The sequence below is a fragment of the Aquarana catesbeiana genome, linkage group LG02 (genome assembly GCF_042186555.1).
Source record: "Aquarana catesbeiana isolate 2022-GZ linkage group LG02, ASM4218655v1, whole genome shotgun sequence".
NCBI classification, from domain to species: Eukaryota; Metazoa; Chordata; class Amphibia; order Anura; family Ranidae; genus Aquarana; species Aquarana catesbeiana.
The window spans coordinates 606,596,929-606,620,752 of record NC_133325.1 but is presented as its reverse complement, the minus strand read 5'-3'; the positions used below and the strand labels follow the sequence as shown (position 1 = coordinate 606,620,752).

General features: G+C 39.3%; 1 protein-coding gene across 2 annotated transcripts in view; it reads right to left on the bottom strand.

Moving 5' to 3' along the window:
* Window positions 1-299: 299 nt before the first annotated feature.
* MID1 (midline 1) overlaps window positions 300-23,824 on the bottom strand; it is a 659,238-nt gene continuing 635,713 nt past the window's right edge. For both annotated transcript variants that reach the window (XM_073616351.1, XM_073616350.1), the window contains exons 9-10: window positions 6,530-6,737; window positions 300-5,046 (exon numbers count right to left, since the gene is read on the bottom strand). In XM_073616351.1, coding sequence (XP_073472452.1) covers window positions 4,698-5,046; window positions 6,530-6,737 — 557 coding nt within the window. In that variant the 3' untranslated portion in view covers window positions 300-4,697. The remainder of the gene's footprint in view (window positions 5,047-6,529; window positions 6,738-23,824) is intronic.

Here is a 23,824-nt window from a genome sequence, read left to right as displayed (position 1 = left end):
GCTAAGAATTCTGAAGTAGTTACCCTTTAACCTAAAACGGATTTGTTAACAAAGTGCATTAAACTGCTCTTTCCACAGACACTCAAAAGTGATTTACTACAGCCGAAGCTCCAAGTTCAGAAAGCCAATATCCATTCCAAACTTATTTAAAATAATAATAAAACAAAGGCTTTAAAAATGTCTAGCATCAAACGTAAGCTCCTTTTTTATAGATCTTCTAAAGGAAAAAAAAAAATCGGTCTGAATCACTTTTAAACATTTCTGAAAAAATCCCCAAATAATTTACATTTGTCTGTAGGTATACATACTTATGTATATTACAATGAAACTTGCCTATTAACATCAGCTTGGAATTTGTACTTTCATAGAAATAAAAAAAAAAAGTTTTTCTTCAGTTTTACATGGTGTATGTATGAATATGCAATAATCAGGATTTATCATAGTATCTTAAATACCTAAATGTATTTTTGGAATATACATAAAAATGAGTTTTTTTCACAAAAGTCTCCACTTGAAGAACTACTGACTTCATCAACTGCACTGAGCTTTAGCATGAAGTCAGTGAAAATATATAACAGTGAAAGCTTGACAAATTCATGTGGAATACTGAGCCATGAAAACCGCTGGTAAAGTTACTAACAGATATAATAATAAATCTTAATTTCCCCTGCTATATGGTAAATTACGCTACGTACAGCGGCGTGTGTCTGGATTCGTAATGCATTGGTAATAAAGGCAATGTATTAATATCCTCAACAAAACAGAGATGTAATATGTATACACTTTTCACAGTTGGATACAACAGTTTATTTTTGGTTCTCCAATGCCACTTTTAGTTTCCCTTATGCTGCGTACACACGAGCGGACTTTCCGGCGGACTAGGTCCGATGGTCTTTCTGCCGGACTTTCTGACTAGGTCCGACGGACTTTCCGAACCAACGGACCTGGCTACACACGATAGGACTAAGTCCATTCATAAGTCTGTTTGGTTTGAATGTGATGACGTAAACGGGACTAAAAAAGGAAGTTCAATAGCCAGTAGCCAATAGCTTCCCTTGCATCATATTTGGTCCGTCGGACCAGCACACAGAAGAAACAGTTTTCCCAATTTTAGTCCGTCGGACTTTGAGTCCATCAGACAGATTTGAAACATGTTTTATTTCTAGGTCCTTCGGATTTTTATCCCGAAAAGCTATCGGACTAGCCCACAGACTATCGGATTGTCCGCCGGACTAATCCCGTCGGACCTAGTCCCCTGGAAAGTCCGCTTGTGTGTACGCGGCATAAGGCTTAACATGACATCTTGAAGGGCAAATTGACCAAACCTAACATTTCAGTCCAAGTAGATGCTGATGGGCTGAATCATTTATCAGCTACTTTTATCCATGAGGAAATCTGGTTACCACATCTCAACACCTCAATTTGTAGCTCCGTTCACCTGCTACAGTCATTAAAAGGGCTCTGCACTATCAACACTAGGAGGTCTATTTATACATGTTCTCAAACGATTGAATACAATTAGGAAATTTGTGAATCTCAGTTGAAAGTTGAATGAATCATATGTGAAAATATTTATAAACAGACCCCTTGGTCCCCTAACATTTTGTTAATTACCTAAAGTAAAATGGGTGATTTAAATTTGTTTTTCACAGACTTTACGCTTTAAACTTTTAACATGCTATAAAAAAAAATAACAACTTGAATATATATTGCTCTCATGAAGAGCTCACTTTTAGTGCAATCTGCTTAGAGCCTTTTTGTCCAAAAATAAGTTTAACTCTTTTAATTTGGAATATGAATATTGGTAACTTGAAAAAGTATAAAACCACAACCTTCATTGACAAAGAAACTTTATTTTTATTTTTTTTTAATTATTATTATGCAGAAATAAGCCCCTGCAATCTATTTTTGAGATAACTAGCCAGGTGCGGTATGTCTGCTTCATATCTGTCTGAGAGATGATGTATCACTTCTATTGTTTAGAACTCTGTTAATCTCCCAAACCTTTTATCTGCAGTACTTTTTCACACAGCAATTTTTGGTAATGAGCAAGATAGACTATTTAAAAGACGTTTCTTAAATGTAATGTAAACATGTACACTGTCTTTGAAGGAGGCAAGTTTAAAATGTTAACCAAATTTATAGATGGCACACACATCATTAAATTCCAGTAATTGCGATGTTCTGTATTAAAGTTTTTTTTTCAGTTGCCTACACCAAGTAAATTTTTAGTTACAAAAAAAAAAAAAAAAAAAAAAAAACCCATTAACAAAAGTACACTAATGGTAAAATAAATAATTCTACAAAATTAGCTGGACTTTACAGTGGTTCACACTGCCGAATCAAAAACCAAATATGCAAAAGGCACTCGATTCTCATTTTTTAACTCTTCGTCACCAATGCATTACGACTCCCATTTGTTGGTGGGACACCAAGGGCAATGAATGCGGCAGAATCAGACAGTTGCAACTATTGTACATTTCAGCAGTTTAGCACTTTGTTAATTCCTTCTGTGTATAGTACCGGTGTCAGGGACTGGTATCATGTACTTATTCCACTTTAATGCCTGTGTGCACAGGGCCTAAGCTAGTGGCTCCCAACCATCGGGCGTGTTCCACTGCCAAAGTACAACTGCCCCCTCTCCCAAGCCTCCAGCCAGCTGCAGATCAATTAACCTTCCACAGTGCCTCCCAGCTCCCAGAGTTCCCCGCCACACTTGTACAGTGGCCCACAGTGCCCAAGGCCCCCTGAGAGCCCTCAGCCTCCATAGTGACTCACTGTCGGGTTGTGGCCTCCCCCTCTTCCAGGCCTCCAGCCAACTGCACACATCTTAACCTCCCACAGTGCCTTGCAGCTACCATAGTGCCCCATAAATCGTTATAGCGGCCCACGGTGCCCCTTAAGAGCCCTCAGCTTCCTCAGTGCCCCTCCATTTTCCCACAATGCCTCACAATCTACTGCAGAACCTTCAGGCTCCCACAGTGCCCTCAAGCCCCCCCAGAACCCTCATCCACACTACAGAGCTACAAAGTCTGCTGCACAGTTCCATAGCCCACTACACAACCCCCCCTCACATTCTACCATAGTAACACTCCCCATCCGGATCATTCCAGAATTTCAATACATGTTTTGCATTCCCATACTCTTTACTGGGAAGGTTTTTGGAATAATTTACAGCCCTAATCTCAAAAATGTTGAGGACCACTGGCCTAAGCAACATGACCTAAATACCTTACATAAGATTTCTTCATCCACAGGCAGACAGGACAGACATTTTCAATCAACTTAAAATATCTCTTTACTGTCACAGGTTTTACATTACTAAAAAAAAAATGTGATCATTTGCTCTGTGATCCATATAAAGATTAGTATAAAATTCACTTCAATGTTTGTGGTGGTGTCTGAAAAACTGAACAGTTTATTACTAGCACATGTCAGTAATCTCGCTGTCTGGTTGTGGTCTGGTGTACATAAAACTGTTTCTACCATTAACATGAAAACATGAAATGGATGAAACCACTCTGGTGGACATTCAGTAGAATGCTTAGTGAAGACTGCATATCAGTGGTCAAGAGGCATCAGTATACACATTTTTTTTTTTTTTTTAAATGCCGAAAGGCTTCTCCTATGCAGAAAAAGTAAATTAGTCTCAGGTCTCACCCTGTAAAGTTAGCCATCAACACAAGTCTCATGTTGTAAACTGGAGCAGGATAGGATTGTACGCCTGTCAGTGTCCTCTGAGCTAGTTAGTCACCACTGCCATGGGAACAGTAGAAAGGTTAGAAAACCTACCCTTAATGCAATCTTTGTCCACTGATAAGCTGTCATCAGCTCCCCTCTACATGTGTTACTTGGCAGTGTGGCAGAACCAAGCATACAAGTCAATAGAGTGTTCAGCACACTGACGGATGAGTTCCCTAATGGTGCCCGTACCATGCATGCTCTGATTACCATGTTGTGTTTGTGGCCACTTTTCATGTGATATGACCTAAACTTCTCACCTTGTATCATAAACCTCAAGCTGATTATTAGCCGACTATTATTGAGGTGGGGGCTTGATGCTTTTTTAGGGACTTAGCATTGTAGATGAGGAACTTTTCTGATTCCTCCAGTAACAAAATGAAAAGGCATACCTTGTACATTCAGTCTAAGTCTTTCAATATTGTTCTGCTCCATTACCAGTGATTTATTCCCAACTATTCCATAACAGTTCGGATTTAATCAAAACATTCCTATACAAGTCTAAACCACATAACTGGTTCCTATAACACATGAAAATACAGTATGTTTAAGCCATACGTTTTAATGCACCAATAATGATCCAATATTATATGCGCCAAAAATTAGAATTTTTTAAAACTCAATTTCTGGTTGTATTTGTAACTAAAATAAAACAATATCACAAATCTCCAGAAATATCCGTTGTGGTATCGGCACCTGGAGTGGCATTTTACTGAAAAGCAAAGGGGGAAAATCCAAGACCTGCAGACTTAGTCAATCACATTCTATTGTAAGCACCACAAGCAGGATGGGGCAGATGGACAAATAAGTCAATGTGCAAAACAGAAAAAAAATTCTAATAGTCAAAAATCCATAAATAACCAATAAAACATTCCTGTTTTTAACTTCAACCAAGAAAAGTAAAATCTTCGAAGCAACAATGCACTCAATAGAAGTTCTGATTGCACAAGGATGAATCATTGCAGCTGCTCAATGCAGTCCAGGTGATCTGGTATAGGAAGGCCTGTTAATATTGTCAGACATTTGTTCCATACAGTGAGAGTTGGACACACAGGCTGTGCAAAAGCAATATCATAAGTGTAGAGATGCATAGAGTTCAATGCATCATAAAATGACAGAGAGCCATTATCATAGTCTAACAAAATTCCAATGCGGCGGAGGTGTGGTGAGGGCTCAATTGGAATCTCTTTATTGTTATGTCTTACTGCCCAGTTGTTGTTGCAGCGACAGAATACCCAAGAGGCAGAATTTTTTCCTATCCACTCATGTTTTGGTGCTGACTTGTATGCAATGCCAACAGCGTACCTAAAAGAAAAAATTATAAAACATATTTTAGAACATATTCTATATATAAATACTGGAACACTACAGCAGCTCACAGTTACATAAATGAATGATTATATCTATCTATACAATTTTACATACATTCTTTCTTTAAAGCTACATTATCAATATTCGAGGGGCTAGCCCCTTGATGCCCTTACCCTCAACTGGACAGCTATGTTGCATTTTTAACTTTTCTATAAATCTTATATTTAGTGAATTGCATACTTCTTATACTTCAATGCACTTAACATTATATCAGAATATCTGACACCTTTGATGTACTTGTACTTGATTATGACTAATGTTTCCTTTCCATAATACTTTTAATAAGGATAGTCATTAAAAACAGAAATGACATGGGCCCAGCGACCTGAAGGTATACATGAATATGAATAATATTTCATGATGCTTGGGCATGATATTTTATAATGTTACAATAACCGCTCTATTGGGAGTCTATTTTTCTGCAGGTATAAAATTGGTAGGGGATTCCTGTATTTACTCGGCACTGAAATATCACACTTTACAAAAACCTTTGCATCAGTTGCTGTACTCGAGGAGGTCCACAAAAATACAAGGAGAACTTACAAACACCCACTGTACATACCGTAGATTGTTTCCAGGATGGGTATTAAACCCAGGGCCTGAAAAAAGCAAGCCAAGAATGCTGACCACTTATGTACCTTGCTGTCTAACCATTAAGAGAAGAGTGCAGGTCAAAAAAGAAAATCATTTCAGTTGGTAGGAAAAGTCACAATAGGCAAGTGGATGATGCATATCTGTTAAAGACCAGGCAATCTACTGTCAAAAACGAAGAAGCATCAACTTCTCTATGACCAGCCCAGCTCTAATACAGAGCGGGATGGAAATTCTGGTTTAAGTGGTAAAAATAAATCTTTCTCTTTGGCATTTGTATGACTTGAAAGCAAAGTTCATACAACCACATTTCTCAGATCTGGTAATACAAACATATCCACCAAAGAACACAGTGAAGTTACAAGCTACATCTACGTATTATTGCAAGACTCCATTCTCAAGAACAACTGAGATGGCTAACCCACTTTTATGTAGCCACAATATTATATGCTGGATTTATGTTCAGGCACAGAATGGCTTCACATTCTGTGTGTAGGCAGTTTATACAATTTAAAAACATCACTGGCTTTCAGTTCTGGACAGATTCAAATCACTACCACTAGCCCTAAGCCCTTTTTAAAGAGGAGAAACTTGGTACAGTTGACAATAAAAGTAAAAGACCCAAAGGAGCAAGTTCTTACAGAGAAGGTTAGTCTTCAATTTCCTCTAAACATTGATATGTAGGTATGTAAAATAGTTCAGGGAAACCCAGCCCTGCTTGTGTTACTGTTCAAATATTATTTCTTCTTCATTATGGTATAGGCTTCTTATAAAAGAAAGAAAAAAACAAAGCATACAAGCTCAGGGACCGATACTTAATACGTACCAGGTGCTTCCACTTATAACCACTTCCCAGTAATGGCGGCCACTGTCAAGAAACACGTTGCCAGCTACGCCATAACTTCCTTGGCTTGTAAAACGCTCTGGTGTGTGGCTCTTTTTCGAAGAAGTTTCGTCTCTTTCTACAGTTAGGTTGTCATGTGAAACTTTTAGCTTCCGGTGTGCAGATTTGGGGTCTAGCTTAAAAGGCTGACCTGGGGAAAAAAATGAATATGATAGTAAATATTTTTTGGCAAAAAAAAAAAAAAAAAAACAGCAACAAATAAAACCCCATAGAATTTGCAGCATGTGTCAAAAACAGTGCCCCTGCAGCAAGAAGTAGACATAAAATATGGTTAGTGGCATATTGAGACCAGATTTGTCACTGATGCAGATATGAGCTGACGGTCATAGTACACAGCTGTGCACTACAAAGGCTAAATAAAGTTCAAACTGTTTTTATAATTATAAGCAAGAATATTGCACACTACTCAGTACCTGGTCAGGACAACATATATATATCTATATATATATCGATATATATATCGATATATATATATATACAGACATACATACATTATATATCTATACATTTATACAAATAATGATAAAATAGATATAACTTTCGTTTAGCCAAGCCAAATATGCAACCATACAATGAGCAATGAGGAAAGTACATTTATACACACATGCAATTATAAGAAAGTACATGTTTCACTGGTAGAAAAAAAAATCTGGTTACTAAACCAAAGCCATGATTTCCTAAAAATATTTCAAAAATGCTTGCACAATAATCCACAAGACTGCTGACCCATTTAGTGACAATATTTCCTTAAATGAAAATACCACTTTTGTAAAAACAAAACGGTTTCACATTCATTTTGTTATTTACTATTATTAGAAAATACCTTTTAATTTCTGCAACTCGCTGTTAGGCTAAATTCACAAAGCTTCTGCACAAGGGTAAGTACCTTTAATTTAGCCATGTGACTGTCATTTTCAAATCTCACTGGACTCACCTGAAAGAAACTGTCGCTTTTCTGAATAAAAGTATCTTTATCCTTGTGTGTTAGCTTTGTAAATAAACCTATGACTTTATAAACCTAGCAGACAATTCTACCTAGGCTCCCATGCAAAAAACATGCAGCTGTTTTGAGTGCAATACTTTCCAGAATTTTAATCAGTCTGCTTGTGTAACTGGCTCAATACGTTTTCCAGGTCACATGTTGAAGTAAACCAGCAATATACTTAGACTTATAGCAATATAAAATACACATTTGGAGACATACTGGCCAAGGGTAGTAAGAGTTATAGTATATGAATGTTAGAGATATAGGGGTTGAATTACTAAAAGTAAAAAGAATGTTTGCAAGCAAATTATTCCCACAGCTTAGTAAATGCAGTGATGCTCTGCTGACTGTCATCACCCAATCATGTGAAATCTAAAATGCTGTTTTTTCCTTAGACATGATTGGGTATTCTTGTGAAACTTCACAGGCCTATGTATTTTCTCAGTATGGGTTACAATAAACAACCTGGCCCATTCAGCATGGTGTACCTATCTATTGCCTATATTTTATCTATTCATCTGCTAGCTTTTTTGTCTTTGCATAATGGATTAGAACTGCATGCAGTAACTTGAGCATGTAAACTGTACAGAGAAATATAATTATTGAACAAAAGTGACAAATACATTACCGTTCTGTCAAAACATAAAGGTGTTAGGATGGCTACAAGCTCTGTTTTGTGCTGGCATGCTCGGTTTTTGAAACGGCATTAACTACAACAACAGGAAATAACTTGGGAAATTTCTAGGAGAGTTGATAGCTATTGTGCAAGCTCATGCAGACTGAGCTTCTCCTCGACAAAGGATTAGAATAAAATGATGCATAATTAAACCCGGAAGAAACTATGATAAATTGTGGAAGTGATCAAATACTACTGGCGCTATATAAATCCTGTATAATAATAATAATAATAACTAGAGACTTCAAAATACAAAGTATCACACAGTGATTTGGCAATATCTCCATTTAAAATGATTCAGTTAAGTTTAGATAGAGAGATGTGCATTGTCTTGATCCAAACTGTTACTAAAGTACCTTTTGCAAATCTAGATATTAGGTCCATTTTGACTATCCATTTGATATATGTACAAGGCAGCAATCTTGAAATGACTAACTTAAAAAAAAGCTGATAGAGGTTACAGATTGCAAGCACCTAGAGGTGAATGTATACGCCTGCAGAAGCTCTTCACCATGGTACCTGAATAGGGCAGAGTTCTGACACTTCCGGATAGCTGTCCCCCCATCCCCGCGCCTCTCCCCAACACATATTCCCCCCTACCCTCCCCAGCCTCATACACATTCCCTTTGGCCAAACTGGCATCCTATAACAGTGATGGGTCAATAGGAATAAGATAATAGCCATCTTTTTAGTAAACCTGCTGCCCATCACTATTTTACATATAAACTTTTCAGTTTAATCATAGGCCCCAGGTCAGGTTAAACCAAAATAGTACTTTTTTGCCTTTCTACGTGATAGGATATCGGATACAGCCACTCTAATATGTCTTAATGTCAACTTAATGCTTAAGCAAACTTAAAGGTTCACTTTACCCACTTAAGGTCTGCCCTATAGCTGTTTTTCTGCATATACAGTATATATGCGATTCGCCTCTTCTGGGTAGGAGGTGTGTATGATTACACACAGCGGAAGCCGATTGGCAGGTGTGCGGTACCCAATGTCTGCATTTTTTTAGCACTGATCTCTGTATTACTGTCACTGGTCCCCAAAAAGTGTCAAAAGTGTCAGAATGTCCACCGCAATATCGCAGTCTCGCTATAAGCTGCTGATCGCTACCATTACTAGTAAAAAATAAATTAAAAATCCCAATGCCTAAATCCCAAAAATAAATGAAATGCATATACTGTATATGTAATTACCCAGAGTAAGGAGGTTTATATAACATTGTTGTTTATTAAAATTATCTTTTAATTGATCTTTTTTCCATTCAATACATTTTGTATTATAATTTTACTTTTAACAGGAACTTTCATCCTACATGTCTATTTATTTGTACTGAAAAAAGGGTCCGACAGCACCACATATATAATTTCCACTGAGCTAGCTGCCCATAAAAGAGTGTAAAAATATGGCTCTAGACATTCTAGACCTTAAACTACTATAGGAAATTAAAGGAGCTTAAAGGAGACACGTCTCTAAGCTTTTGCAGATCAAAAGAACTCTCTGAGGACTTGTAAATAGGAAAACAACATTCCGGTTTTGTATTTAATACTTTAGAATTTAAATCCAGGATTATACTTGGCTATCACCCTGGGATAATAAAAGAACACGCTAAGAGAAAGGAAATCTTTAGCTACACAAGATACGTTTGCATATACTGTATGTTCAGTACTGAATTACAAGCCTTTGTATTAGTGATAACAGTTTAATCTAAGGGCAGTCACTTAGTTATTAGCCCTGGGTTACATTCTGGGATTACGCTATAATAAAAACTGGCCAAGTATGGTCAACTAACAGAAAAATGATTAAGTAGGGCACGTCAATGATTAGCATAATTACTGTGATTACATGTGAAGGGTAGAGGTCTTTAGAAAACTTCCATTTAGCCCATAATTGTATACCTTAACCACTTACCGCCTGCCATATAGTAATATGATGTTGGCAAAGTGGTTTCAATATCCTAACCGGGTATCATATGACGTCTAGCAGGATATCAAGCCACTGCGCGCCCCTGGGGGCACGCATTGTGGCAATCGTTGTTGCGGTGTGTCAGTCTGACACACCGCAACACCAATCTAAGTAAAGAGTCTCTGACGGAGACTCTTTACCACGTGATCAGCCGTGTCCAATCACGGCTGATCACAGTGTAAACAGGAAGAGCCGTTGATCGGCTATTCCTCACTCGCATCTGTCAGACGCGAGTAGAGGAGAGTCGATCGGCTGCTCCTCTGACGGGGGGGGTCTGTGCTGATTGATTATCAGCGCAGCCCCCCCGAGGATGCCCACACCGGACCACCAGGGACGCCACTAGGACCACCAGGGATGTCACCACCAGGTATGCCACACTAGACCACCAGGGATGCCAATCAGTGCCCACATGGATGCCATTCAGTGCCCACAATGGATGCCAATCAGTGCCCACAATGGGCATCACTGATTGGTAGGCATTATTGTTTGGCACTGATTGGCATCCATCCGTACCATCAATAAGTGTACATCAGTGTCTCTATCAGTGCCCATCCGTGCCACCTATCAGTGCCCATCCGTGCCACCTATCAGTGCCCATCTGTGCTGCCTATCAGTGCCCATCTGTGCTGCCTATCAGTGCCCATCCATGCCGCCTTTCAGTGCCCATCAGTGCCACCTATGTGCCCATCAGTGCCACCTATGTGTACCCATCAGTGCCGCCTATCAGTGCCCCATCAGTGCTGCATATTAATGCCCATCATCAGTGCCACCTCATCGGTGCCCATCAGTGCCGCCGTATCAGTGTAGCCCCATCAGTGCCCATCAGTGAAGGAGAAAACTTATTTTTTTACAAAGTTTTGTAACAGAAACAAAAAAAATATTTTTTCAAAATTTTTGGTCTTTTTAAAATTTGTTTAGCAGAAAATAAAAATCCCAGAGGTGATCAAATACTACCAAAAGAAAGCTCTAGTTGTGGGAACAAAATGATAAAAATTTAGTTTGGGTACAGTGTTGTATGACCGCGCAATTGTCATTCAAAGTGCTACAGGGTTGGAAATGGGCAGGAAGGTGTACAAGTACCCTGTATTGAAGTGGTTAAAGGAGTTTTACTTAAAGTGGATGTAAACCCGAAATTTTTTTTTTTTTTTTTTTATCATACTGTAGAGTATAAGATTTCCTATCATTTGAGCCCAGTCTTGCCACACAGAGTTAATCCATCTCTGAGCAATCCTCTTTTATTGTTCAGTGAGAGAAATCTTGACAAACTGAGAACAACTTTGTCCAATCCTCCCCCTTGCTGTGAGTGACAGGTGATTTACATATCTTGTGCACTAGTCTAAGAGACATGCAGTGTTTTTTAATTCCCTCCCACTCCTTTCTTCAGCAGCTCTGCAAGGATTGGATGTTCCACACCTCAGCATGATTTGGCATGCGGTCATGTGGCTGCTTTCCTGTCTTTTCATTGGATGTTAGAGATCATAGCAGGCGTTCAGTGTAAGAAATACACAGGAGAAAATGCATATTGACAAGGGGAGTGTAGAGGTGGGCGGGGAGTTTACTGACATCACGACTCCACCCACCGAGTTCCAGACTACAGACCCACCCACAGGATCTGCAGTTTTTCGGGTCTAATAACAGACAGAGGGGAGACATTTGACAGGTAAAGATACATGCAGGAGGCATGTATATCCTTATAGATAACCCCTATGGCAGTAGTTTAGAAAGGATGACATTGGGTTTACATCCACTTTAAGACCTGCAACTAGTTGGGTGAGTGGCTTACTGAGGAGATATTTCATTCATTTCAATGTCCTGCTCAACTATTTAAAAAGAACAAAAGTATTCTCAAGAGAAAGTAAAATCTTCCTCCATCAACCCAGCTTAAAAGATATGTCCATCTCTAGTCACATGTGCAGTCACAGCATTGTAAGCAACAATCATTCACAACAATGTTGCAACAGAAGGAGAAGACAGTTGGATTGTTTAGTAGAACAGGTGAGACACTTCACTTAGCTAAGTATAACTTCAACTTGAAAACTTAATTTTAATTGAATTATCTATTGTTGAATGAGCATTTGATTCTTACCTTTAGGCTCCTTTAACACTTGTACCACTTTGGATCTGACTTGTGAGACCGAAAGTCGCAGGACATGTGAAATGCCATGTATCTCTATGAGAGCCATTCCAATTGACACTGCTGAAGTCACTGCGACTTCAGAAACGATTCCTGCACTGCTTTGATCAATGCCAGAGCGTGTAAAAGTCAATTCAAAGTAGGACTTCAAAGCTGCACTGAAAATCGCGCAACTTTGGAGTCCGCTACTGTGAAAGGAGCTTTAAGCAGAGAGTTGCTCAAAAATCATGGGAATTAGATAGTTATGTTTTACCTCCAAGAGATCTTATTAAATTAACTAGAAGGACTTGTGTCTTTTTTTCAACATGATTAAAGAGGTACTATCTACCTGTCATTGGTCAGACAAAACAGGTCTTGGAAAATAAATTTAGGAAACAGCTCTGACCAGGACCCACATAAAACTTATGTTTCAATTTTTGTAGATGCTGGAGTGGTAACTAGGAAAATCAGTGGCAATTACAGCAATGTCCTACTACCCTTGACAATTTTTTTTTATTAAGTGGAATTTAACAGCACCTGTTTGCTGAGTTGCAGAGTTGATTGAGGCAAATCCCAAATCTGCATCGTTTCCCTTCCCAGCGACACAGTGGGAAATTAAGGAAATAAGGTCATCCACCAAGTGTATGTTACAGAATAAGGTTTAGCTGTGTTTAATAAAACATGCTAGCAAAAATTCAGATGCTTACATTTCCCTTGATTGGGTATTCAAAGTGAACAGACACTTTGCAAGGTGAACAACCTCTATGTTTTAAGACACGTGTGTCAAACACAAGGCCCATGGCCTGAATCAGGCCCTCCTGGTAATTTTATGTGGCCCTCATGCAGCCAGGGTATTTTTTCACCTGAAACATGGCAGAACTCGATTCTGCCACTTCTGACCCTCGCCCTCTGCTCCCCGCTGTTTTTACAAGGACAGCTTTCCTCTCGGCGGCTCTCACATATCCCTACCTGCCCTGCATGCACTCGCGGAGGAGACAGATGCTGACCAATGATCTCCCTGCAAGTGAGAGAGAAAGAGAGAGGAAGAGCCACCTACACTGCCGGGAGGTACTAGATCCAGGCTGGGTGGGTGAGATGGGAGGAAGCTTTTGGGGACGGGGGAGAGATCAGGGGTGTAGAGGGAGATGTGTGCAGAAGTGGGAGAAGGGGAAAAGTACTGCAGAAGTCAGAACCGAGGAGGAGGGGTGGAAATGATATGTGGACAGCTTGTGAAGGAGAGCTGAACCCTGCACCCCTAAACCCTGCACTCTGTACCTAACGCACTCCTGAACTCTACGCTCTTTACCTAATGCACTCCTGAACTCTACACTCTGTACTAATGCACTCCTGAACTCTACACTCTGTACTAATGCACTCCTGAACTCTACACTCTGTACTAATGCACTCCTGAACTCTACACTCTGTACTAATGCACTCCTGAACTCTGCACTTTGTACCTAAACCACGCCTGTATCCTGCATACATAGTCTTACAGATACAACTGTCCCTTTGAGGGGAACCATAATGCTGATGTGGCCCTTGATGAAATTGAGTTTGACATCCCTATTTTAAGGATAATAATGATCCACTAACCAGAGGCACTCAGCTAGTTTACACTAGTGTTGCTCTTTGCAGCGCAAATTGTGTTCAAATTTTTCTTCAGAGAGTATTTGACAGGCGGTGAGGAAACGTTGATCCCCTCCTCACTGCCTGTTTTAACCCCTTAAACCCCCCTTACATTTTTGGATAAATTAGAGTTAAAACTTAAAACAGACCTCTCTTTATTTTTTATTTTAGTGACTGTGCCACTAGGGCAGCACATTAGCAGACATATCCCAAATAAAGACACATGAATGCACTTTAAGTAGAATAAGTAAGAGTTGGAGCTTTTGATAACAATTAAAAGTGATAAAAAAGGCATCACAACCCTTTCCCCGCTGTAGGTTGGGGTTCTACTTAAATTTTATTTTAGTGTGATCATGTTGGTTAAATGGTTTAAAAATAAGTGCCCAATAATGATTAGACCAATTGCCCAGTCTCAGAATGTTCTCTTCAGCATTGGATCCTAGAGAAATAGTGCCTTTTTTCCCGCTGACTTGTCTTTTTTTAGTGAGGCTATTCTGTTTAAAACAATATTTTTACTTAAAAGGCCTCACCGCACAGATTTTAGATCTTATCCATATTTTACTCCCCGTTTAATGGCAAACTCATGTAAAATGAAATAACTGCTTTTCATTTGCATAGAAAACCATGCTTATAGAAGACAGCTGAATGAATGAAAGCAAAACATTTCACCCAGCTAGAAAATATTTAGAAGAGTTCTGTGGAATCTAAGCTGTGAAAATAGTTACTAAGCATTGATTCTGTAAGCATAATGCCACGTACACACGATCGGATTTTCCGACGGGAAATGTTGGATGTGAGCTTGTTAGTGGAAAGTCCGACCATGTGTATGCTCCTTGTCGGACTTTCCTCCAAAAAATGTTGGCTAGCAGGTTCCCAAATTTTCCACCAACAAATTTTGTCATCGGACTTTCCGATCGTGTGTACACAAGTCCGTCGCACAAAAGTCCACGCATGCTCGGAATCAAGTACGAGCTGGAAGCGCTCGGTCTTGTAAAACTAGCATTCGTAATGGTGATATCACATGACTATTGAACTTCCTTTTTATCGGCTCGTCATACGTCTTGTATGTCACCACGTTCGTAATTGTTGGCCAACATTTGTGTGACCGTGTGTATGCAAGACAAGTTGGAGCCAACAACCTTCGAACACAATTCCACGGTTTTGTTGTCGGAAAGTCCAATCGTGTGCACGGGGCATTAGAGTGAATCTGCTGTGTTTGATTTGAGGAGGAATTGTTGAATTCCACTTAAAGCCAGAGAATCTCAGACTTAACATCAAACGCCAATAAAGTCTATGGCAGGTGTATCTTGTTATTTTGTTCTGGCCATTTTTAAGGCTAATGGTAAGGTATTGTCAGTACAGCAGCTTAAAAGGCAATATTGAAGATTCAAAAATCTTTGAGCATGCTTGGGGATGCCTTAAAGCTGTATGTGGTGTTATAGAACAGTTACATTTTTAAGGGCAGTCTCAGCGGCAGCATTAATTTGTCAGCGCATATTTGGCTGTCAAATTGATTTTCTTTTTGTACAATTAGCTTGACTTATATACAACAGGACCTAATCTGTTTTATTGAAAATTGAATGTTGCAATTTAGCATTTATAAAAAAATAAAAAATCAATGAGGTCACCCAGAATTCCCACCTGTCAATCTGCATTACTGCAGAAAGGAATATGTGAATTAGCACTCATCATGATTCATAAGAAGTACGTCTCTGGATGCCGTGATTGATGTGGATTTACTTTGGGGAACATTAATAAAATGTATTTTGTATTATGTATGTGTATTTTTTTTCAGTTTACAGACCCTTTAAAGGTGTGTGTTTATTTACTTTAAACTTTTTGTAGGAATTAGTAAGGGGAACCAATGTACCGCTGTACTCATCAACCTGGAAGGGGGCAGCAATCTAGAGATAACCTTATTGTAAAGAGGTCTTTCATATTTCACATCAAGGCAGCATTAGGGTCCATCTATACTTTAAGAGCTGCACTTACTAAGATTTACACTATGGCCATTTCTCCTTTATCTACATGCCTTTGAGCTCGAGTGTTTGGGTTCCCTGCTGTACCTTCGTAGCCATGCTGTATACAGACAAGTCATAACATCAGCTGTTCATCCCTTGCTTGGACTGCATACAGGCTTTTATTGCTTGCTTTGTGGTAAGCTCAAAATCTATGTGGTGACGGATCACTGTGAGCGGTGTGTCAATTTAATCTTCACTACCAAGTCCTCGTTTGTGCTTTATTGAGGGGCTTTCCTTTGGGACTTTTTTCTTATTTTCATTTGAAGTCTCTGTTTTTTTCAGTCAAGATCATATGCATATACTGACTCACATTTAATTTATATGGACATCACTGTTTTTTGATATATTTTTTTGATCATTGCACTAGTTTGGAATTTCTTTGTTTTTTTGTTGTGATTTCCCAAGAGGAATTTTCAGGTTTAAATTTTATGATTGTAACATATGTATGATTCATTTACATACACTTATATTTTAGCGTGTTTTTTTCTTTACATTTGATATTTTTGGTGTGCATCTCACAGTTAAACTGCTGCTTTTTGGGGGGTTCTACTGGTATAGTGGTAGCGCAGTATTTTTTCCTTTTCTCTAAGTCCTATGGAGATATAGTCATGTTGCAGCCAAAAGCAGGTCAAACACAACCCCTGCATCAAACACACATGAAAAACAGCATATATATATATATATATATATATATATATATATATATATATACAAACCCTGTCTGTACAAGCCCTAAATCAGCTAATTGGAGTTGATCTAATAGAAAGAGAATGTTCAAGTTATGTTTACTGCAAACTTTTGTCCATGTACTAGTTTTATTTTATTTGTTATACATGACTGGATTGATTTAAGTGAAAACAGCTATACATTATTCATTTAACTGTGCATATTCACTACTCCTTTAGTAATTCCACCCCCCTTTGCATGTATAGAGGTTATAAATTACAGGAAGCAGGTTGCCAGCATAAAAGACAAGTCACAGACAAAAGCTAGAAGGTGCTGACGGTCTTACTCCAACCCACTAAACAGGATGTTTGGGGCAGACAAAACACTAAAATGAATAGCTATCATTTGTACAAACAATGAGATTATGAAGTTTACAAACCTGGATTGTTTTGTATGTGTACATATCATTTGACAAATGGGTTAATTTACTAAAGGGAAATAGACTGTGCATTTTGCAAGGGCATTTGCGCTAGTGCTTAGTAAATGAGGGAAAGCTCTCCTGACTTCCAGCATCCAATCCGGTGCAATCAAAAATTTTATTTTTCTATTTTCTTGCATGTGATTGGGTATTCTTTGCAAAGTAAACTCTGGAGCAACTGCACTTGCAAAATGCACAGTACATCAATCCCATTGATTGTTCTTAAAAATGATGCAATTACAGTGTAATTAAAGTGGTTCTAAAGGTTCAAGGTTTTTTACCTTCATGCATTCTTCTGTGTCCGAGCTCCCCCCCCCCCCAACCCCAATACTTACCTGGGGACCATCGCGATCCAGCAATGTGCACGAGAGCCTTGGCTTTCCGGGGACTCTCTCTCCTCATTGGCTGAGAGCAGCAGGCTGTCAATCACAGTCATGAGGAGAGAGAGGGGGCGGGGGCCGAGTCTCTGTGTCTAAATGGACACGCAGAGCAGTGGCTCGAGAGCGAGGCTGCATGGGTACCCTCACAGCAAGCTGTTTGCTGTGGGGGTACTCGACAGGAGGGAGGGTCCAGAAGTGCTGTCAGGGAACCTGTGAAGAGGAGGACTGGGGCTAACCACTGCACAGAACAGGTAAGTATGATATGTTTGTTATTTATTTATTTTTCTAACCTTGCTTTAATATCAGTTTAAACCCAACAAAACAAATATGATATATTGCATTACACCAGTCCTAAGATGTGGTGGCTGCATCACTTGTTTTTAGTATTTTCTTCTTTATTTTCACTTGGTGATCCCACCAGTAACACACTTCCTGTCCTAGGGAGACAACACTCACAATATCTATGGAGAAGTGGTGTTGTTACCCTAGCACATGACTACAATACCACTCCTTCTCCTCTTCTCCATAACATAGTGAGTAGGGGTTCTGCAGTCCTCAGAGATAGCTGGGACCAATGTTGCTGATAAGAGTGCAGCAGAGAGCACAGGAAACTACTAGTTTACATGATTTCTGAAAGGATCAACATGTCTTTTTTCCTATCAAATTTAACATAACATTTTCAGAGAATATTTAACAGATGTTTAACAGATCAAATGTTTAACAGAGCAAATAAGATACATTCATTATTAGGATTTACATACCCTTAAAAAAGTGATTATATTGTTGGAACAATCTGCTATATGTGGTCTGCCTGGGAATTAAGGCCTTATGTAATGTTGTTGAATAGTTATGGCGTGCTACTATTACTGTGTGTGGTTAGGTCTAGAAAACACTGTGGTCTATTTATTAAGGCTCTAACTGGTTAGATTGCCATTCTCCCAAGTGGTTTTCACTTCCCAATTTGCTCTTACTAATCATAGTTTGTTTGGTGGTTGAATATGCCCCTTTTACAACTTACACAATTAGATTCCATTGTTTAACCATTTTGTACAAGATGTACAATTGGAATGAATTATAAAATTCACTAAACAATTACCTTATTTTCCAAAAATAATTCATACACATCTGCTACTTATTGGCTCTTAAAAATGTTATACTTCTAACTAAATAGGAGTGCTGTCACTTTAAGGTGCTATCATACGAATGTAGATACAACAATGTAATAGTAATAAAATTAGTGCAAAAATACAAAGAAAATGAAGAATAAAAACAATCCAAGATCAATAAAAAGTCCTTCTCAACATTTCAATAAACAGAGATCAATTGCAGTTTGCTGTGATACAGCCACAATATGCCCAGCAACAATTCAGGTTTGATATGGCTCCAGACAGATGGAAAGACTGCAACTTATACAGATCAAATGTGCCTCGTAGTGACACAGCCATGATATCTCCAACAGCTACTCAGGTCTGCTATGGCTCCATTCATATGGCATATGCGGTAAAGACAGAAAAAAAGACAAACTCATGGTGCAGCAACTTTTAAATTCATAAAAAATATATTGCAGTAATCCATTCACATGAGCAAAATGGGAAAGTCACAGTATGCAGAAACCAAAATGAAGTCACAAGCCTTGACTTCGCCCAATGCGTTTCTACCACACGGCCGTGCACAGTACAAATCCCATAGTCCATCAAAGGAGCGAGCAAGAAAGTGTGTTACATACAGTGGGACCATGAAGAATGAAGGTAGCCAACTAACAGGACTTCCTGATCACAGCACAAAAAAGGAAAAAAAAAAAGAATTTGGAGATTTAAATGAGGCTGAGAGTAATAGGTACCTTTTAAGATTAAGAATACATACTTAAATAAAATTTAGTGCCACTTTAGGTGCCTGGTCAAGTGCAAAGAACAAAATCCATTGATTTTCCAGAAATCCAGTAGAGGTCTAATATCCTATTTTAGCTGATAAGCCTGCCTTTTCTGCATTAAAATCTCAAAAATTGTTGTCAGCCTTGCCTGAGGTCTTCCCTTTTGGGCTTAAAATCAATCCCTTTTTCTAATCTCCATACATAAGGACAATGTGCTTTGTAGTTCAGAGAGGAGAACTGGGCAGGGCTGATAATGCTTCTTTGGAAATTAGCATTGTAGAGGCATCTGCTGCCAGATCAGTACACACAGTTAGGAGTTTACTGGAATTCTAGCAGCTAGTTTTATAGAGACAGAATATAAGGAGATGGGCATACAATACAGAAAATATTTTTTGCTTTGATTTGCCATGACATACACTTTAAAAAACGACCAAAAACTGGAATCCCAAGAGGTAGGTCGGGTTACATAAGGGTGCACCAGAGGGCATTCCCAGCAAAACTTTTCCAGTGTCCAATGAAGGTAGCAGCTTATAACCCAAGGTCTATCACTACAGATCATGTGTCCTGTACAATACGTTTAAGATGAGCAGATATGATTAGCTGACTGAAGTTTAAACTCAGTGAAGTTTCACTTTACACCAGTTGTCTCCAAAGGCTGGCCCTTTGCTTTCCTTTATCTCGCCCTTGGGGCACTGTTTCATTCACTGACACCAACAATAGGGCACAATCCCTTCCATTGACAGCAATGATGGGACACAATTCCTTCCAATGACACCAATGATGGAGCAAAACTCCTCCCACTGACAGCAACAATAGGACACAATTCCTCCCACTGACACCAGTGTGGGACACTATTCCTCCCACTTATGCCGCGTACACATGAGCAGAATTTCCGACAGAAAGAGTCCGATGGGAGCTTTTCATCGTATATTCCGACCGTGTGTATGCCCCATCGGACTTTTTCTGTCGAAAATTCAGACGGACCTAGGTAGAGAACATGTTCTATATTTTTCCGACGGAACAAATTGCTATCGGAAAAAACGCTCGTCTGTATGCTGTTCCGACGTACCAAAAACGACGCATGCTCTGAAGCAAGTATGAGACGGAAGCTATTGGCTACTGGCTATTGAACTTCTAGTACCGTCGTACGTGTTGTACGTCACAGCGTTCTGGACGGTCGGAATTTGGTGTGGCCATGTGTATGCAAGACAGCTTGAGTGGAATTCCGTCGTAACTCTGTCATAAAGTTTATTCCGACGGCAAAACCGGTCATGTGTACAGGGCATTACACAAAAGATGAGCCATTGTTTATTCCCACTGACACCAGGATTTTCCACTTTTGGCCACAATCTAGCCCCCTCAAAAGCCTGAAGGAATATAAACCGCCCCACTTGTTAATGTTTAAAGGATCAGAGAAAAAGTTTGGCAATTCAACAGGAACACCACTCATTTAAAACTCTAAATATGCACAAAGGAGAAAAAAATGACATCAATCTCCATTTACTAAATGTTAGCCATATTAACTTGCAATTGTATCATTTTGCTTTATTGATCCCAAGTTTCTGAATGTTCACAAGGGTTTGTGACACAGGAAGATGAACTACATATGGATATTTTGTTAGTGAATTCTCAACAAGAAATGTTCCTGGCTGCAGTTCAGTGTCAACAAACGATGGCACAAGGGACGGCCTGCCACATACCATGCCAAGATATAAACAAAGGAAAGAGCAATATAGTCACTGCCAAAAATGCTTTACCACTTTCTGCAGTAAAAAAAATCATCCTCAACAACAAATACTGTGCTAAGAAAAATATTTTCTATAGTACAAAAGGGAAACTTGTATGACATGCATGAAATGCAGAGAAATGGGCGTCTATGGTATAGTGTTTTTCAATACCTGAGGTTCAATTCACAAAGCTATAACACATTGATAAGGATTTTTATTTAATTCATGTAATTTGTAAATGTCATTGAACTTACCTAAAAAGAACGGTCTTTTATGGAAAATAAGAATCCTCACCTTGCTGTGTTAGCTTTGTGATTTGAGCCTTTTGTATGAGAATTTGATTTGCTCATACACAACCCACTGCACTTTACAGGGAAACACTAAAAGTTTTGGGTCAGCATTATTATAATATATATTTACTCTAAATGTTATTGTAAATATGCTGTGATATGTCAGCTAAACTAACCCTTTTTTGAAAACATTTAAAAGCAATCAGTTGAAAGCATTTTTAAACACTTAAATTTAAAATAATATGTTTGCAGTAATACAAACACTGATGCATTCTTTCTGGTTTCTTAGTAATCCAGTACATAATTATATTTCATGCAATAATTGTGTCCTGGTGGTTCTTGACTAAGTTTGTTTTAAGGGTTAGCTTTAGGCCTTACACTAACAGATAATACTCTTTAATGTACTATATAATAAAATACTGGTCTATTACCCTAATATGAGCTTAGGGTTCCATGCAGGGCAGAGCAACATGTTCACTTTACTGCCAGCTCCGCTAACTGCACATATTTACCTTTTTTGTTGCTCTCTTTGGCTGGTGGGAGCAAAGAGAATTAGCCTGAGGACTCTCTGTTGCCCCCCATGTAACAATGCTAGGTGCCTGAGCAGCCAATTGCTAAGCACCAACTCTGATATACAGTATCTCACAAAAGTGAGTACACCCCTCACATTTTTGTAAATATTTTATTATATCTTTTCATGTGACAACACTGAAGAAATGACACTTGGCCACAATGTAAAGTAGTGAGTGTACAGCTTGTATAACAGTGAAAATTAGCTGTATCCTCAAAATAACTCAACACACAGCTATTAATGTCTAAATCGCTGGCAACAAAAGTGAGTACACCACTATGTGAAAATTTCCAAACTGGGCCCAATTAGCCATTTTCCCACCCTGGTGTCATGTGACTCGCTAGTGTGAATGGGGAGCAAGTGTGTTAAATTTAGTGTTATCGCTCTCACTCTCTCATACTGGTCACTGGAAGTTCAACATGGCACCTCATGGCAAAGAACTCTCTGAGGATCTCAGAAAAAGAATTGTTGCTCTACAACAATGGCCTAGGCTCTAAGGCCCTGAAACTGAACTGAAGCACAGTGGCCAAGACCATGCAGCAGTTTAACAGGACAGGTTCCACTCAGAACAGGCCTCGCCATGGTCGATCAAAGAAGTTGAGTGCACACGCTCAGCATCATAGCCAGAGGTTGTCTTTGGGAAATAGACGTATGAGTTCTGCCAGCATTGCTGCAGAGGTTGGACAGGTGGGGGGTCAGCCTGTCAGTGCTCAGACCATACGCCGCATACTGCATCAAATTGGTCTGCGTGGCTGTCATCCCAGAAGGAAACCTCTTCTATAGATGATGCCCGTAAACAGTTTGCTGAAGACAAGCAGACTAAGGACATGGTTTACTGGAACCATGTCCTCTGGTCTGATGAGACCAAGATAAACTTATTTGGTTCAGATGGTGTCAGGCATGTGTGGCAGCAACCAGATGAGGAGTACAAAGACAAGTGTGTCTTGCCTACAGTCAAGCATGGTGGTGGGAGTGTCATGGTCTGGGGCTGCATGAGTGCTGCCAGCACTGTGGAGCTACAGTTCATTGAGGGAACCATGAATGCCAACATGTACTGTGACATTCTAAAGCAGAGCATGATCCCCTCCTTTCAGAGACTGGGCTGCAGGGCAGTATTCCAACATGATAACGACCCCAAACGCACCTCCAAGACGACCACTGCCTTGCTAAAGAAGCTGAGGGTAAAGGTAATGGACTGGCCAAGCATGTCTCCAGGCCTAAATCTCTAACATCCACCAGCTTTGTGATGTCGTCATGGAGGAGTGGAAGAGGACTCCAGTGGCAACCTGTGAAGCTCTGGTGAACTCCATGCCCAAGAGGGTTAAGGCAGAGCTGGAAAATAATGGTGGCCACACAAAATATTGACACTTTGGGCCCAATTTGGACATTTTCACTTAGGGGTGAACTCACTTTTGTTGCCAGCGGTTTAGACATTAATGGCTGTGTTTTGAGTTATTTTGAGGGGACAGCAAATTTACAATGTTATACAAGCTGTACACTCACTACTTTACATTGTAGCAAAGTGTCATTTCTTCAGTGTTGTCATATGAAAAGATATAATAAAATATTTACAAAAATGTGAGGGGTGTACTCACTTTTGTGAGATACTGTATGGGATGAAGGAGTCACATGATCCACCATACCCACAGGAATGAGGGAGTGTAGAAAGAGTGAGAGGAAGGTGACTGCTGCTGGGTCTGCTATTAAATTGAACCCGTTGATTTGCCCTGCATGGACAAAACTTGAGTTTGCTATAAGAAAAATTTACTTTAATGCAAATACTGGGGGAAATATGGAGACTGCCACTGAAGATTTGGGTAAAACCCAATATCTGTGGCTTTCATCT